The sequence below is a fragment of the Pithys albifrons genome, chromosome 15, assembly GCF_047495875.1.
Source record: "Pithys albifrons albifrons isolate INPA30051 chromosome 15, PitAlb_v1, whole genome shotgun sequence".
Lineage (NCBI taxonomy): Eukaryota > Metazoa > Chordata > Aves > Passeriformes > Thamnophilidae > Pithys > Pithys albifrons.
The window spans coordinates 11541475-11554820 of NC_092472.1; the positions used below are offsets into that span (position 1 = coordinate 11541475).

The following is a 13346-nucleotide window of genomic DNA, read 5'->3' on the forward strand; positions in this document are numbered from 1 at the left end:
TGTACAGGAAGAACAGGGACTGAAGATGTCTAAGAAAAAGTTGTGATTAGTGGAAAAAGTGGTTAAATATTTACGGCATTTCTCATGAAAGGGGGAAAAAGGATAGACCCAAATCGGGTCAATTTTGATGTTGCAGGTACCCAAGACAAAACGAGAGGTGCAAAGGTTTTTAGGATTAGTGGGATTCTGCAGGTTATGGGTCGGAGGATATAGTCAAAGAGTTACGTTTCTGTATGAAAAGTTGGTCGGGGAGCAAGGGGAAAATGGTGTATTAGAATACTCTGAGCAGGAGCTTAGACAATTTGATGACTTAAAAGATGATTTAATTAAGGCTTCAGTTTCATCCTTACCTGACTTGGAAAAGGGTTTTTTTTAAAGATTATAATCTCCTTAATTATTGACCAGGGATTTGGGAATTTTATTTTCTGTGTAAACTATTGTCAGAGTTGCATTAATCTAACGCTATTCCAAGGTATGACTGACAGAGCTCTGCATTTCCTTTGGGCAGGGCTAGCACCAAGATGAAAGACTGAGCAAATATGAAAATAATTTATTTTCTTAAAGCATACAACATGCTTAGTAAAACTGTAGAATGATGCAAATTTCAGAGGAAATTCTGAGACCATGTAAACCAACCCCCCTGACATTGAGACTGCAGCATGAGATGGGGGTTTTGAGGTGTTCTTTTTATCGAGAACTTGAAGTTCTTTGTTCCCCTTGCTGCAGTGGTTGTCTCCATCAGGTAGCAGTGACAATGAAGAACAACTGCTGCAGCATAACCAATTTCTCCTGGATTGGTGGGGGAAGGGGCTGCCCCAGGACCTCCTGCATTCGGCCAGTGAAGTCCTCCATCTTCAGCTGAATGTCCAGGTGGCTGATGTTCTCACTCTCCTGGTGCCTGGGCTTGGCTTTCTGAATGATGAAGTCCATCCTGTCACTGAGGGAGCTCCACAGGTGTTCTGCAAGAAGAAATGCTGGTGGGGAGAGGCAGCACACAATGGACTGCCTGACCTATTGGGACAGATCACAGCGTGCCAGCGGCAGCGCTGTCCGTGAGGAGCAGCTGGGAATGGGGGTGAGTCTCTCATTGTTATCCCTGATGCTTCTGCACAAGGCTGGGCAAAGAAGGAACTGGTGCCTCCCGGAGCTCATGTGGAGAGAGCCCAAGGAATGGGGAAGGGAAAAGGCTTGCAGAATCCTTTTCTTCTGTGCGAGTGGCAGAATGGGCAGTTGCCCAGGAGTCTCCTAAGAGCTCAACACTGATTGTTTAGGGTTTCAGGGAGAGTAACACTGCACATGTGATGGTGGATTCCTCTGCATTCTTTCATAAGAGCCTTAACCCTGGGCTAAAGCAGCAGAAACTGGGAAGAGACTTGAGGAATTTTCTGGTAAAATTAATTTAGGGAGTGTTTTGTGACTGTGCCACTTGCCTGAGATCAGAAATGCTGCTCTTTCCATGACTGCTGTGGGTGGTGCTCCCTGCCTAGTTTACTAAGTGCTGAAAGGGCCCTGGCTTTACCAAAAACAACATCCAAAGGAGGCTGTGAGGATGGTGAAGGGTCTAGAGATGAAGCCATATGAGGAGCAGCTGAGGGCACTTGGCTTGTTCAGCCTGGAGATTGAGGGGAGAGACCTCATCAGAGTTACAACTTCCCTATGGGGGCAGAGGAGCAGCAGGCACTGATCTGTGCTCGCTGTAGCCAGTGACAGGACCTGAGGGAATGGCTGGAGCTGTGTCAGAGGAGGTTTAGGTTGGATAATAGGAAAAGGTTTTTCTCCCAAAGGGTGGCTGGGCACTGAACAGGCTCCCCAGGGTGCTGATCACAGCCCCAAGGCTGACAGAACTCAAGGAATGTTTGGACAATGTTCTTGGGGACATGGTGGGATTGCTGGGGTGTCCTGTGCAGGGCCAGGAGTTGGACTTAGGATCATTGTGGGTCCTTTCCACCTCAGGATATTCTATGATCCCTTTGTCTTCTGCTTTTCCTCCTAAACCACCCTATTCCACCCCACTGTGTAGGAACTTAGGCAACAGTGAGTACAAAGCACAGCCTTGTGTACTTTTCAGTGCTGGGAAGTGCTTCCTTCCTTTAGGTAGAAGGCTATTTTGTAGGGGCTCACCTTGGCAAAATTAGTTGAGTGCTGTGATGCAACATCACTTTGCTGGGAATAGTTACTAGCATGGATAGAGGCATGTTGTCTTTCAGATACTCAGTGGTTGTGAGCTCAAGAGTGATGAGATGAGAGGAGGAAGGGCAATTTGGCAGTTCTATTGCAGCCTCTTGATGAGATGGTTTGTTAAGACCAGAACAAGCTGCTTACCCTGTATTACACTTTGGTAACTCAGCAGCAGCAAACTCAAGTACTGCAGCATCTCGTCCCACCTTTGCCATATTGCTGTTTCATCCTATGACAGGAGACAGTATTCGATTATTAGAAGTTTTCTCAGAAGAAAACAAGGCAAAGAAGTTGGACTGGATACCTCAAAATGCAGCAGCACAGAGCAGTGGCTCAGGAAATACAGGACCTTGTCCAGAGACATAGATGAGGTCGAGGGCACATTGCAACTATGCTGGAACAACAACTCTAGCAATCTGCAGCGCAGAACGTGGTTCTCCATGGTGTTTAATAAAGCTTCCCTGGAAGACAAAAGGGCTTTACTTTGGGTTAGACAGCACAGCCTAACCAGAGCCAACTGCCCAGCACATTCCTAGTGTGCTGCTGGTGCTGACTCAGTGGGGTTGACTGCAGGGGCTGCCCAGCTGTGCCTTGGAAGGAAGACCACCAGATGCAGTGACAGACCTTTGTTATGCAACTTGGCCATGGCGATGTTTTCATTCTCAGGTGTGACCTGTGGCAGCTGGAGGTCAGTACAGCCTGTGAAGCAAACTGAGCTGCTTCACTTCACCCTGCCCAGCAGCCTGTGTGGCAGTGACCCATTCCTGCTGACTTGCAGGGAGCACAGCCAAGCAGGGGTGATGTGGGGTCAGGGCCAGCTGGATCTACATCTGTCCTGGGCTATGTGAGAGCTTGGTTAGAGTCTGTTTAGCTTTATTAGACCTGATGTGTGCACAGAGTTCTGCTGAAAGGGTGTGAAGGGCTGCCTGCTGGGCATTGCAAATGTGGGTTTGAAATGCCTGTGGGTCTACTGGTCTCATGTTTACACCAGAGCCAGTCAAGCCTGTGTGCTTTGGCTTCAGATACTACATTTCTTAGAGAAGCAAACAAAAGGATGTCCAGACAAAGCTGTAGGAACTGCATCATATTTCTGATGAGCTACTTGGTTACCCATGAGAATCAGTGACATGTTTGCCACTACTTGACTGTGCTGATGCACAGTGCTGCTTTTTAGACCCTCTTTGGTTTTAAGGTCACACAGCTTTAAAAAGTGGGAGAATCAATTGTTCTTGGCAACAAACCACCTGGATAGATGTGTTCAGCTGGTTGATCTTGTGTCTTCATGGGAGACAGAGCCTTGCTCTGGCTTGTTGCCCTGTCTTTCTATACCTTGTAGTACTTTGTGCATCCAGACTTGGATGTAAATTGGGAATAAGACCATTGCTTATACAGGCAGATGCTGCCTTGCATGTGTGTCTCACCTTTGGCTCCTCAGGGGGATATTCAGTACAAACGGGAATATCTCATTGGCAATCTTACGGGAGCTGCAGGTGGGAGACCTGTCCACTTCCATTGCGATGGACAACATCCGCTGGAGCAGGAGTATCACCCTGTGTCAGAGAGACAGTCAGCATGGGGAGAAGCTGCCCCTGGGCTTGCCAACTAAAGCACTGGGGATGCCCCCTAGTTCAGCCTCGTGCTGTGCAGTGAGGGACACGGGAATGCAGTAGGCTGGATTTGGTGTCTCTTGGTGGCTTTTGAATCTGATGCTCTTGTAAGAAGAGCTAATCCCCAGACTGACCCTTGGGAGGTGTCAGTGGCTGTACTGAGTGCTGGTGGAGCAGCATGGGGCAGCCTGAGCTGTAGGCCAAGAGCTCCAGCCTTACACTACATGCAAGGGGATGGTACTTACTGAGCCAGTTTCCTACCAGGTGACAGTCTTTTGCTCACCAAGTCTATGTCTAACCCAAAGGAGAACCAGCAAAGCTGGTCACAGATACAGACTGGCTTCCCTGACCTGACAGGGAGTGAGATCCTCTGGCTTCTCTTTGACTTGGGCCCATGATAATGCCAGTAGGGAGTTAGGACTTCTGGGGCTTACTTTTGGGCAAAGTAATGTGTTGGAGCCTGTGTGCTGGCCAGACTTGGTGCAGATGAGCTGTGTTCACCCCCAGCTTCTGCTGAAGAGGAGGGAGTTTCTTGTGGCTCCTCCAGGGGCTGGCAGAACCCGATTCCTGTAACTGCTGCAACCAACCATTTGACAACTTCCCTAGGACAGAAACAGGAACTTTAGTGGGGACGGGCCTGGTTTTGCTGTGTTCGGATCTCTAGATCCACTTGGAGCTTGAGAAAAGACCCTGAGAATGAAGAGTATGTCCCACTCAGAGTAGATCTGTAGAGCAGCTCAACAGAACAGCTCTATTTGAACACTTGTCCACAGGACTGCCTCCTCAGTCCTGAGGAATGCAAATCTGACCTCATTCCTGGGAAAAGCCTACTAGGTTGCAGCTGCATCCTCTCTGGTGGTTAGCTTTTGTAAATCTCCTCCTGTCCTTCATACTTGGCCCTGTACTTCCCTCTGTCTCCCAAGTTTGCTTCTTGTAAAATCTGAAAGTCTGACCTGGAGTCTCAACAATTTTTTCCTGAGCCTCTGCCTCTCAGCTTCTGGTTAGAGAACAAGGAGGAGGAGGTGTGCCTTACCTGACATTGTTGAAGCACAGATCACATGAAAGCACCTTCTTGGCAATCGACTTCTGCAGCAGGTGCAACCTCAGATTCTTCTGCAAGTCATCCTCCAGGGTCTGCACCACATACTGCAGGAAGAGGAGCCGGCCAGGGGGCTTCTCCTGAGGGCACATGGAGAACATATGAGACTGATGGAGCTGCTGGGTAAGGAGCACCAGGGAATTTGGCTGCCTCAGGAATTGCCATTATGGGCATTGCTGGACCTGTTCTACCATTGCACTAGTCCTGTAACCCACAGAGGCTTTATCTGTTGCTGTGCCTTTTTCAATGAGACAACCTGCCTGCAGCTGTGCAGTGGGTCAGGGAGCACTGCAGATAAATGCAAGACACCCAACTGGCACTTGCTGTCCTCAGCAGCTGCAATAAAGCTGCACATTGTACTGGCCTGCTCTGCAGCAGAGCACAGCCACGTGAGGCCCTTGGCAATGCTTACCCCCAGGCACTGTGTGCTGGATGATCCCTGCCCGATGTGACAACACATGGTGCCAAGTACCTGGTCCTCCATGATGAATTTCAGCAGCGTCCAGTCCCATCCCACTGTGGCGGTGTTGGCTGGATGGAGCCTGCAAGGACAGCCCTGTCCATTTGTGCTGAACTGCCTGACCATCTCTCTGGAGGCATGGCAGCCCCTCACTCTTCCCCAGCCCTTCCCAGCCCCACTTGCTGGCGGCCTGACTTGCCTTCTCTCCATCTTTGGCCTCACCCTTTCTCCTCCCCTGACCACAGTGATTTTTTGGAAGCACCTGACTGATGCTGTACTCCATGGAGATGTCCAGGACTCCTGGCCCCATGGCATTAGAAAACATTGTTCCTCTCTGTGGAGGAACACCCCTGAGGGCAGTGAGGGAGCTGCTCCAGGCAGTGACAGTCCATGGCACTGCTGCAGCCCAGAGAAAGCACTTCTGCTATGTCATAGCAGTGAAGAATGAGATCTGTGCTTCAAGGCAAGGCAAACACACTCCTGGTGTCATGGGATGCCCCTGACCCACTCTGAGTGCCCAGGGAGTGCCAGTGTTGACAAGAGGATCATCCTGGGTTTATGGGAAACCACTCCCTGTTCTATGGGTAAGCACCATGGAGAATAACCTGTACGCTGCGCAGACCCCTGGGAGCGCCTAGTTAGCCCCAGGGCATTGGGACAAGGGGAACACATACATTTGGATCTTCATCAGCAGCATATAGGTGTCCTTCAGGATATTTTCTTCATGGGCATCCAACAGGACCTTTCTGATCAGGTGGGAGATGATGTCTTTGGGGGGACAGTGCTGGCAGGAGACGAAGTCACTCAGGAAATTCAAGGTGCCCTCCAGGAAGTTCTCCTCCATGGTGCTGCGCACCATGCCCAGCTTCCCTCTGGGGATGAGTCCAGGTTTCTGCTGTGTACAAGGCAAGGCAGTTGGTGAAAGTCAGCTCCCCTAACACAGAGGAACCCAGCTGTGATGTGGGACCCACTGTGAAGGGAACTGCAATAACCACAGCCCCCAGCTGCCTGGCAAAGCTTCCTCCAAAGGGAAAGGAGAGCAGCGGCTGCTCTGAGCAGGCTCCAGCTGGGCTTGGCAGCAGCTGCTCTGAACCCTGTTTACCTGCTGTGTTTCCCTGCTGGGTGCTATGCCTTGGAAGAAGAGGTGCTGGACTCCGCTTCTCTTGAAATTGTGCAGTTTGTCCAGCCAGGCCTTGCTGTCAGTGTTGGTCCTGGCTGGGGTCACTTGATGGGTTGGTTTGTGTGGTGGTGAGTCACTTGTTTCTAGCAAAGACCCTTGGGCCCTCTCTGGGGATGTGGGAATGGTGGAGGCAGGGCTCAGCCTTGGGGGGTCACTTTCCTGGCAGAGATGGGGAGGCTCTTCCTCTGGGTCTTCAGCTTTCCAGCAGCTGTTGCTGTCCAGGCTAGGGGGGGATGGGGACAGCAGGTCTGAGTCTGGCTGCATGCTGTCCAGGGAGCCCAAGTCACTGTTAAAGCTGGTAGTGCTGCAGTCCTGCTCAGAGCTGTGGCAGCTGGAGGCAGGAGAGAGGCAGTTCCTGTCCTCCATGCTTTCTGATGTGTCCCTGGTGGCACTGGGCTTCATGGGAATGCTGTGCCAGGGTGGTGCAGGGCTTGGCTCTGCCACTGCCTCCATTTCATTTGTGGGGGAGCAGAGCCGGGGATGGGATGTGTGTGCTGCTGGGGCAGCAGGTGTGTTCCTGGGGTCCTGGTCAGCACCACAGGTGCAGTGGAGAGGGCTGTGGGTGGAGTGGGGATGGCTGGATGTGAACTCAGTCACTCTGAAATTGATGACACTGACTGGTGGCGTCGGGTCTGCGCTTGCATCCTCGCAGGTCAGATCAATGATCTCCTGTCAGAACAGAGGAGCAGTGTCAGTGTCCTCCCCGGCCAGGAGTCTCTGCTATGGTGGCACTGTAGCCCCAGTCCAAGAGGGAAAAAAGGCTCATTTGCACGAGCCGAGGGGATGAGGCAGCCTGTGGGGGCTGGTGCCTCTGAGCTCTGGGGTCAGCCTCCCCTGGCAGCACTGCTGAGCCTGACCCCAACTGAGGCTCTTCTTCCCTGCTCCCCCAGGGCTCCTTATGGCAAACAACCCTGCCCTCTGCTCCAAATGCCTCTTTCCTTGGGCCACAGTGGGTCTGACTGCCTGCTCCGCTCCCACCCACGGTGCCCAAGGAGGGCAAGGGAAGTGCAGTGAGCACTCCTGCACCCTGTCTTCAGGACTGGCAGAAGCAGCACAGGATCCAAACCCTAGCATCCCTTCTGTGGCATGACCTCACCCACTACGAGGACAGGAGTGGCAGGGAAGAAAGCTGCCTTTTCATCTGTGGCACCAATATGGAGCTACAGCAGCCCTGAGACTTTGGGGACTCCCATCCAGGGCAATGCAGCACTCGGGGGTCGGAGGGGCAGCAGGCGCAGAGGAAGGCAGCTGTGTCTGCACCAGTGGCAGGCAGGACACAGCACCTCCCAAGAGCTTGGTGTGCCCAGGATGGGTCAGAATCTGTCTCCTCTTGGAGGAAAAAAGTCCCTCTCAGCGTCTCAAAGGAAGGAACACGTTTAGTAGACAGCTTAAATCCGTTTTTCCCCGCCCTGCCTTTCCCAAAGATGTACCCTGTGGAGGGGCAAAACCCAGCGGGTCCCGGGCGCCGGAGGAGCGGGGCGGGCGGAGGCCGCGGGACCGCTCCCGGTAACGGACGGCGGAGCTGCCGCAGCACCGGGGACAGCGGGGCGAGCACGGACCGGACCGTTCCCCGCGCGGGGCTGAGCCGCGAGCCCCGACCAGACCCGCACCGGGACAGCGACCCCGCAGCGCCCGGGAACAGGGAGGGCACAGCCGGGAGGGGCAGGACAGGGACAGGGACAGGGACGGCACAGCCGGGAGGGGCAGGACGGCCCGGGGGAGAAGGAGGGGAGAGGGGAGAGGGACGGGACAGGGGAGAGGGACGGCCCGGGGAAAGAGGGACAAGACCGGGGAGAGGGGCGGCAGCCGCCCCACCGCATCCCTAGGTCGGACCCTCCCGGGGGCTGAGCTCTACAGGGCTGGACCCTCCTCGGTGTGCAGCGAGAACACGGTGACACTCCATGGCGGGGATCGGGGTGTTCCTGGGAGGACGTGGTCAAGGAGTCTGGGAGCGCTGCGAGAGGCACGCCTGAGAACCGGGGCTCCGCTGACGGCAGGTGGCCGCAGGGACCCGAGCCCGCCCGGGGAGAGACTGGGAGGTCCCGCGCTGATGCGGCTAAGACGGAACCGAGGGGTTCCCGGGAACACCCGGCCGGGGCAGCGCGCCCACCCCTCCGCTGCCCCCGAAGCTGCTTGTCTGCGCGCGGCTCCCGTCCCCGCCCGTGAGGGACGCGCCGCCATCTTTGTGTGGGGCAGCGGCGGCGGGCCCGGACTCACGGCGGGGCCGGGCAGGGAGAGGCGCGGGTTGCAGGGCGGCGGCGGCGGCGAGCGGGCTCCCTCCGAGTCCGAGTCACTGACGACCACCACGGCGTCATCCATGCCGGCGGCGGGAGGCGGGCCCGCCCCGCCCGCGGAGCCGCCCCGGGCACGGTGCGCGGCGGAAGTGGCGTCAGGCGCCGTGCCGGTGCCGGGGCGGGGCGCGGGGCGCGGCGGCGGCGGCCCCGCCATGGCGGTGTCCCCGTACGTGCAGGCCATGCAGGAGCTGTTCCGCGCCAACACACGCAGCCGCGAGTTCCCCGCGCACGGCGCCAAGGTGCACTCGGTGGCCTGGAGCTGCTGCGGCCGCCGCCTCGCCTCCGGCTCCTTCGACAAGACCGCCAGCGTGTTCCTGCTCGAGAAGGACCGGCTGGTGAGATCCGCCGGCACCGGGCGGGTGGGGCGGGACCGGGAGCCCTTGGGCATCCCCGGGCCGGGTGTTTGGGCAGGTGTCTGGAACCGGGCGGTCCCGGTGGTCGGTACCGGGCTTAGATCAGGTACTCGGTGTGCGTCGCCAGGGGATGCCGCCGTCCGGTTCCAGAGAGCCGGGAACGGAGCCGGGAGTGGAGCTGGTGCCTGGCGGGGAAGGCGCGGGGGCTCCTCCATCCCGGCCGGCCGTGGGCGGGTGCGTGACTGTGGTGGCGGTGGCGCTCCGGGCCGGGTTCCCGCCCCATCCCAGCGGGGAGGCAGCGTGCTGGGATGGGAGGCAGGAGTGGGAGCAGAGCCAGGCACATCCTCACGCCAGCGGCCGTTCTCTCCCTGCAGGTGAAGGAGAACAACTACCGGGGCCACGGGGACAGTGTGGATCAGCTCTGCTGGCACCCCAGCAACCCTGACCTCTTTGTCACAGCGTCCGGGGACAAAACCATCCGCATCTGGGACGTCCGCACCACCAAGTGCATCGCCACTGTCAACACCAAAGGTGAGGCCCTGCCTTCCCAGGGGGCTTCCCAGGTGGGTCCCGACAGGACCGTAGCTGTGTAGGGCTGGTCCACAGCGGCACAGAGCTTTGGGCCCTTCTGTGGCCATTTCTGACTGGGACCTCTTTGCTGACTGCTCTGGGTTGCACTCATCACATGAGGGCTCATTTACTCTGGGGTCAGGACTGGAGGAGCTCCTGAAAAACGGTGCTGGCTGTTAAAATGTCTGTGGGATGTGAGGCTGGAGACTGGGGAAGAAGCATGTTTACACAGAGCCACAGTGGAAGCAAAAGTTTGTGTAGATTCAGAAAAACAACTATTTGAATTTGTGTGCAGCTTAACCGAGGTACCACCTCTGCCCTTGGAAATATCAAATTTTGAGTTCTTGGGGTTGGAAATGGCATTGTAAGATGGCATAACTGCAGCCTGCCTTGTTCTTACCCTTGTTCAAAGGTATTTATTGTTGGCTTCTGCTTTTTCTGGATCTCAGAGATCACTGGATTCAGAGGACCTTTGACTTGACCTTGTGTGGTGATTGCTGTGGTCCCATCTTTGCTGAAATGGGATGTGGTCATACTGTTTTGAAGCTGTACTTCCCATAAGTTTGCTTTTCAGTAACTGTCTGTATTTGCTGGGCAGCTGCCATGCAGGGTTTGTGTGTTACACTGCAGATCTGGCAGTCTTTCCTATCTGGGAACAGTTTGGAGTGGAAATGGGACCTACTGCCTTTCTGTCCCTTCAGGTGAGAACATCAACATCTGCTGGAGCCCCGATGGACAGACCATTGCTGTGGGGAACAAGGATGATGTGGTCACCTTCATTGATGCCAAGACACATCGCTCCAAAGCTGAAGAACAGTTCAAGTTTGAGGTGAATGAGATCTCCTGGAACAATGACAACAACATGTTCTTTCTCACCAATGGGAATGGCTGCATCAACATCCTCAGGTAGGTGCCTGTGGCTGCAAGTGGACTGGGTGCCTGGGCTGGCTGCAGTCACTGCAAGTGCCTTTGCTGTTTTTGTGGAAACCGAGTTGCACACCTCAGTGATCCGCAGCCCTCTGGTGGGGATGGACTTGCCTGGAGCTGAGGTTGCTCCAGTCTGGGCTGGGCTCCCCAGGAGGGACCCTGATGCTTTGCCTCATTCACTGGACACTTCGTGTTTTCTACCCTGGCCTGGTTTGCTCCCAGTCCGGGTATGCCTCATGCCTACCCTGCTTCAGACAATCCCTGTACTTCTCTCACTGCTCCCTGCCCTCTCCCTTCACCTCCACAGCTATCCAGAGCTGAAACCCATCCAGTCCATCAACGCCCATCCTTCCAACTGCATCTGCATCAAGTTCGATCCCATGGGGAAGTACTTTGCCACGGGCAGTGCTGATGCATTGGTCAGCCTCTGGGATGTGGATGAACTGGTGTGTGTGAGGTGCTTCTCCAGGTAGGTAGAGCTGTCCCAAAGCTGTTTTCTCCCTCTCTGGGGACCGTGTGGGGGTGGCTCACTGTCTGCTCCCCTTGGTTGCTGTAGGCTCGACTGGCCTGTGCGGACACTGAGCTTTAGCCATGACGGGAAGATGCTGGCGTCGGCATCAGAAGATCACTTCATTGACATTGCCGAGGTGGAGACAGGTAATGGTTTCTTTTTGAGGAACAGCAAGGAGGGAATCTGATGGAGAAGTGGTATTGGAGCTGGGAGGGCACTGGGACAATCAGCTGAGGAAGAACCTTGCTGTGCAAAGCAGAGGGCCATGAGGGGGAGCCTTTGCCTCATTAGTTGGTGGCAGACATGCGTGTCATGTCTGTGCCTTGTCACTGGGTGACTGAAGAGGCGCTGGAGCTGCAGTTTTGCTGCCTCTGTCCTACGCCAGAGAGAAGCAGCTGATTGGCTCTGGGGCAGTGGGCAGCGGAAGGCTGGAGGCTCTCCAGGCTGATATAGCCCCTTTTCCTTGCAGGAGAGAAGCTCTGGGAGGTGCAGTGTGAGTCCCCCACATTTACAGTCGCCTGGCACCCGAAGAGGCCACTGCTGGCCTTCGCCTGTGATGATAAAGATAGCAAATACGACAGCAGCCGGGAGGCCGGCACCGTCAAGCTCTTCGGGCTCCCCAACGACTCCTGATGAAGCTGCACCCGGGGAGGCAACACCTGCCTGCTCTTGGGGGTGGGAGCTTAGTGTAGGTGGGGCAAGGAGTTGGTTCCCCACATTGGCAGCCTGGCAGGGCTGTGACCTCAGGCTCATCTTGGTGCATCCTGCTCTTGGGAGCATTTGTAAATAGGCAGCTGTGTGCTGGGGATGACGGTGGGGTGCTGGCAGGGGCTCCCTCTGCTGCCTCTTCTCTGTGGCATGGGGAGCTTGTTCCAAAGGCAAGTAGTCAAAGAAAATCAGTCACTGAAGGTGGCTGCTGAGGGGCCTCCCATGAGAGCAACTCTGCTCTGACCATGCTCCCCAGCAGTGTTAAGCTACTTGACTGTCCCCTTGTCCCCAACAGCCTGAAGGTGAGGGCAACCCTAGGAGCACAACCTGCCCGTTCACTTCCCAGACATCCCATGTCCCTTCCCTGCACTGGGGCAGTGAGGGGAGGGTGAAGGAATGCAGGCTGGGGGATGTTTCCCCGGCTGGGGCTGTGTTTTTTTAATACTTGTGTGTTTTTCTAATTTTGATAAAACCTTTTCCTTAACAAAGGTTTCTGTGGCTGCTTGTGGGGGGAGAAGCGGGGTGTTGAGCTGCTTTCCCTTCCTTCCCCTGCCTCCTTCCTTTGGCCATGGCAAGCGCCTGGCGGAGGGGTCTGTCGAGGGACAGTCCCCCTTGTTCCTCCCTGCCTGTCCCCGCTCTGCCTACCCTGTGCTGTCACCACACCAGGGGGCGCTGTGCCCCCACGCTGGGGACAGGTGGCCGCGGGGTCCCAGCTCAGCGGATGGGGGGGACATGCGTGAGGACCGGCCCGGCCTGGCAGCACCCCGTGTGCGTGGAGCACACTGCTGGCCCCACGCCACGGCCACCAGCCCTGGGTAGAGCCCTGCCCCGTGCCCTTGCAGGGAGCCCAGCGTTGCTTCCCCCATCCCCACTCCCCAGGGAGGATTGTGGGGGTTTCCACCTCTCTGTGCCATCACAGGGCACACAATCTGCCTGCTATGCACACCTCGCCTGCGAGATCTCTACCGTTTTTTACCGTCATATTTCCTTTTGACAGAAGCTTTTCCAGGTGACTGCTCTGCTGATGACGCCTGGGTAACAGCAGAGGTCTTTGTTGGTAAATGATGGCAAATCAGTCAAAGCTGAGGCTAGCTGCAGGCTTAATCTCTAGGGCTGTGCCAAGTCTGGGCACTGCCAGGGCCTCTGCCTTGCTGCGGGGCCATGAGGTGCTCCATGCCCATAGCCTCGTGCCCCTCTCTTGTGGGACAGAAGGCTGTGGCCTTTGTACCCCAGAGTCTCCCCAGTCATTCAGTGAGGAAGTCTCAGAGTCGAGGGGAAGGGGCAGAAGCCCCCATGCCATGTCTGTGGTCCAGGGGCCTACTAGCACCTATCCCTTTTGCCTTGTCCCCAACCCCAGAGGACACCTGCAGAGTGGGGAGGCAGCAGGACTGCGTAGGACTCTGAGGGCCACATGTCATCACTCCCTTCAACTGTGGCCTGGCTTCGGTGTGCCCAGGGT

The 13346-nt window shown here is 55.8% G+C and overlaps 2 protein-coding genes across 4 annotated transcripts; one reads left to right on the plus strand and one right to left on the minus strand.

Annotated features, from left to right (window-relative positions):
• Positions 1–535: 535 nt before the first annotated feature.
• On the minus strand, positions 536–9111 carry SIMC1 (SUMO interacting motifs containing 1). 3 transcript variants are annotated; one of them, XM_071570148.1, is made up of 10 exons: positions 8742–9111; positions 6447–7193; positions 6019–6236; positions 5297–5426; positions 4819–4964; positions 4220–4387; positions 3600–3728; positions 2483–2639; positions 2323–2407; positions 536–959 (listed from the first exon to the last, which is right to left on the minus strand). In XM_071570148.1, the coding sequence occupies exons 1-10, from the start codon at positions 8997–8999 to the stop codon at positions 739–741; spliced, it is 2259 nt and encodes a 752-aa protein (XP_071426249.1). In that variant the 5' UTR covers positions 9000–9111; the 3' UTR covers positions 536–738. The 3 variants fall into 3 exon arrangements, with proteins under 3 accessions (XP_071426249.1, XP_071426250.1, XP_071426248.1); XM_071570149.1 differs by having other exon boundaries at positions 5357–5426; positions 6019–6239; XM_071570147.1 differs by having other exon boundaries at positions 6019–6239.
• On the plus strand, positions 8878–12369 carry THOC3 (THO complex subunit 3). The gene is made up of 6 exons (XM_071570151.1): positions 8878–9153; positions 9546–9702; positions 10443–10647; positions 10976–11137; positions 11225–11325; positions 11649–12369. Exons 1-6 carry the CDS (start codon positions 8971–8973, stop codon positions 11810–11812), a joined length of 972 nt encoding a protein of 323 aa, XP_071426252.1. The 5' UTR covers positions 8878–8970; the 3' UTR covers positions 11813–12369.
• The last annotated feature ends 977 nt before the right edge of the window (positions 12370–13346 follow it).

Coding starts and splice junctions, on each gene's coding strand:
- THOC3 (XM_071570151.1), top strand. CDS start 8,971: ATGGCGGTGTCCCCGTACGTGCAGGCCATGCAGGAGCTGTTCCGCGCC. Junction 10,648..10,975: donor GGCTGCATCAACATCCTCAG/GTAGGTGCCTGT, acceptor TCACCTCCACAG/CTATCCAGAGCTGAAACCCA. Junction 11,326..11,648: donor CATTGCCGAGGTGGAGACAG/GTAATGGTTTCT, acceptor TTTTCCTTGCAG/GAGAGAAGCTCTGGGAGGTG.
- SIMC1 (XM_071570147.1), bottom strand. CDS start 8,999: ATGGCCTGCACGTACGGGGACACCGCCATGGCGGGGCCGCCGCCGCCG. Junction 2,640..3,599: donor ATCCCCCTGAGGAGCCAAAG/GTGAGACACACA, acceptor TTTGTCTTCCAG/GGAAGCTTTATTAAACACCA. Junction 2,408..2,482: donor CTGTGCTGCTGCATTTTGAG/GTATCCAGTCCA, acceptor CTCCTGTCATAG/GATGAAACAGCAATATGGCA.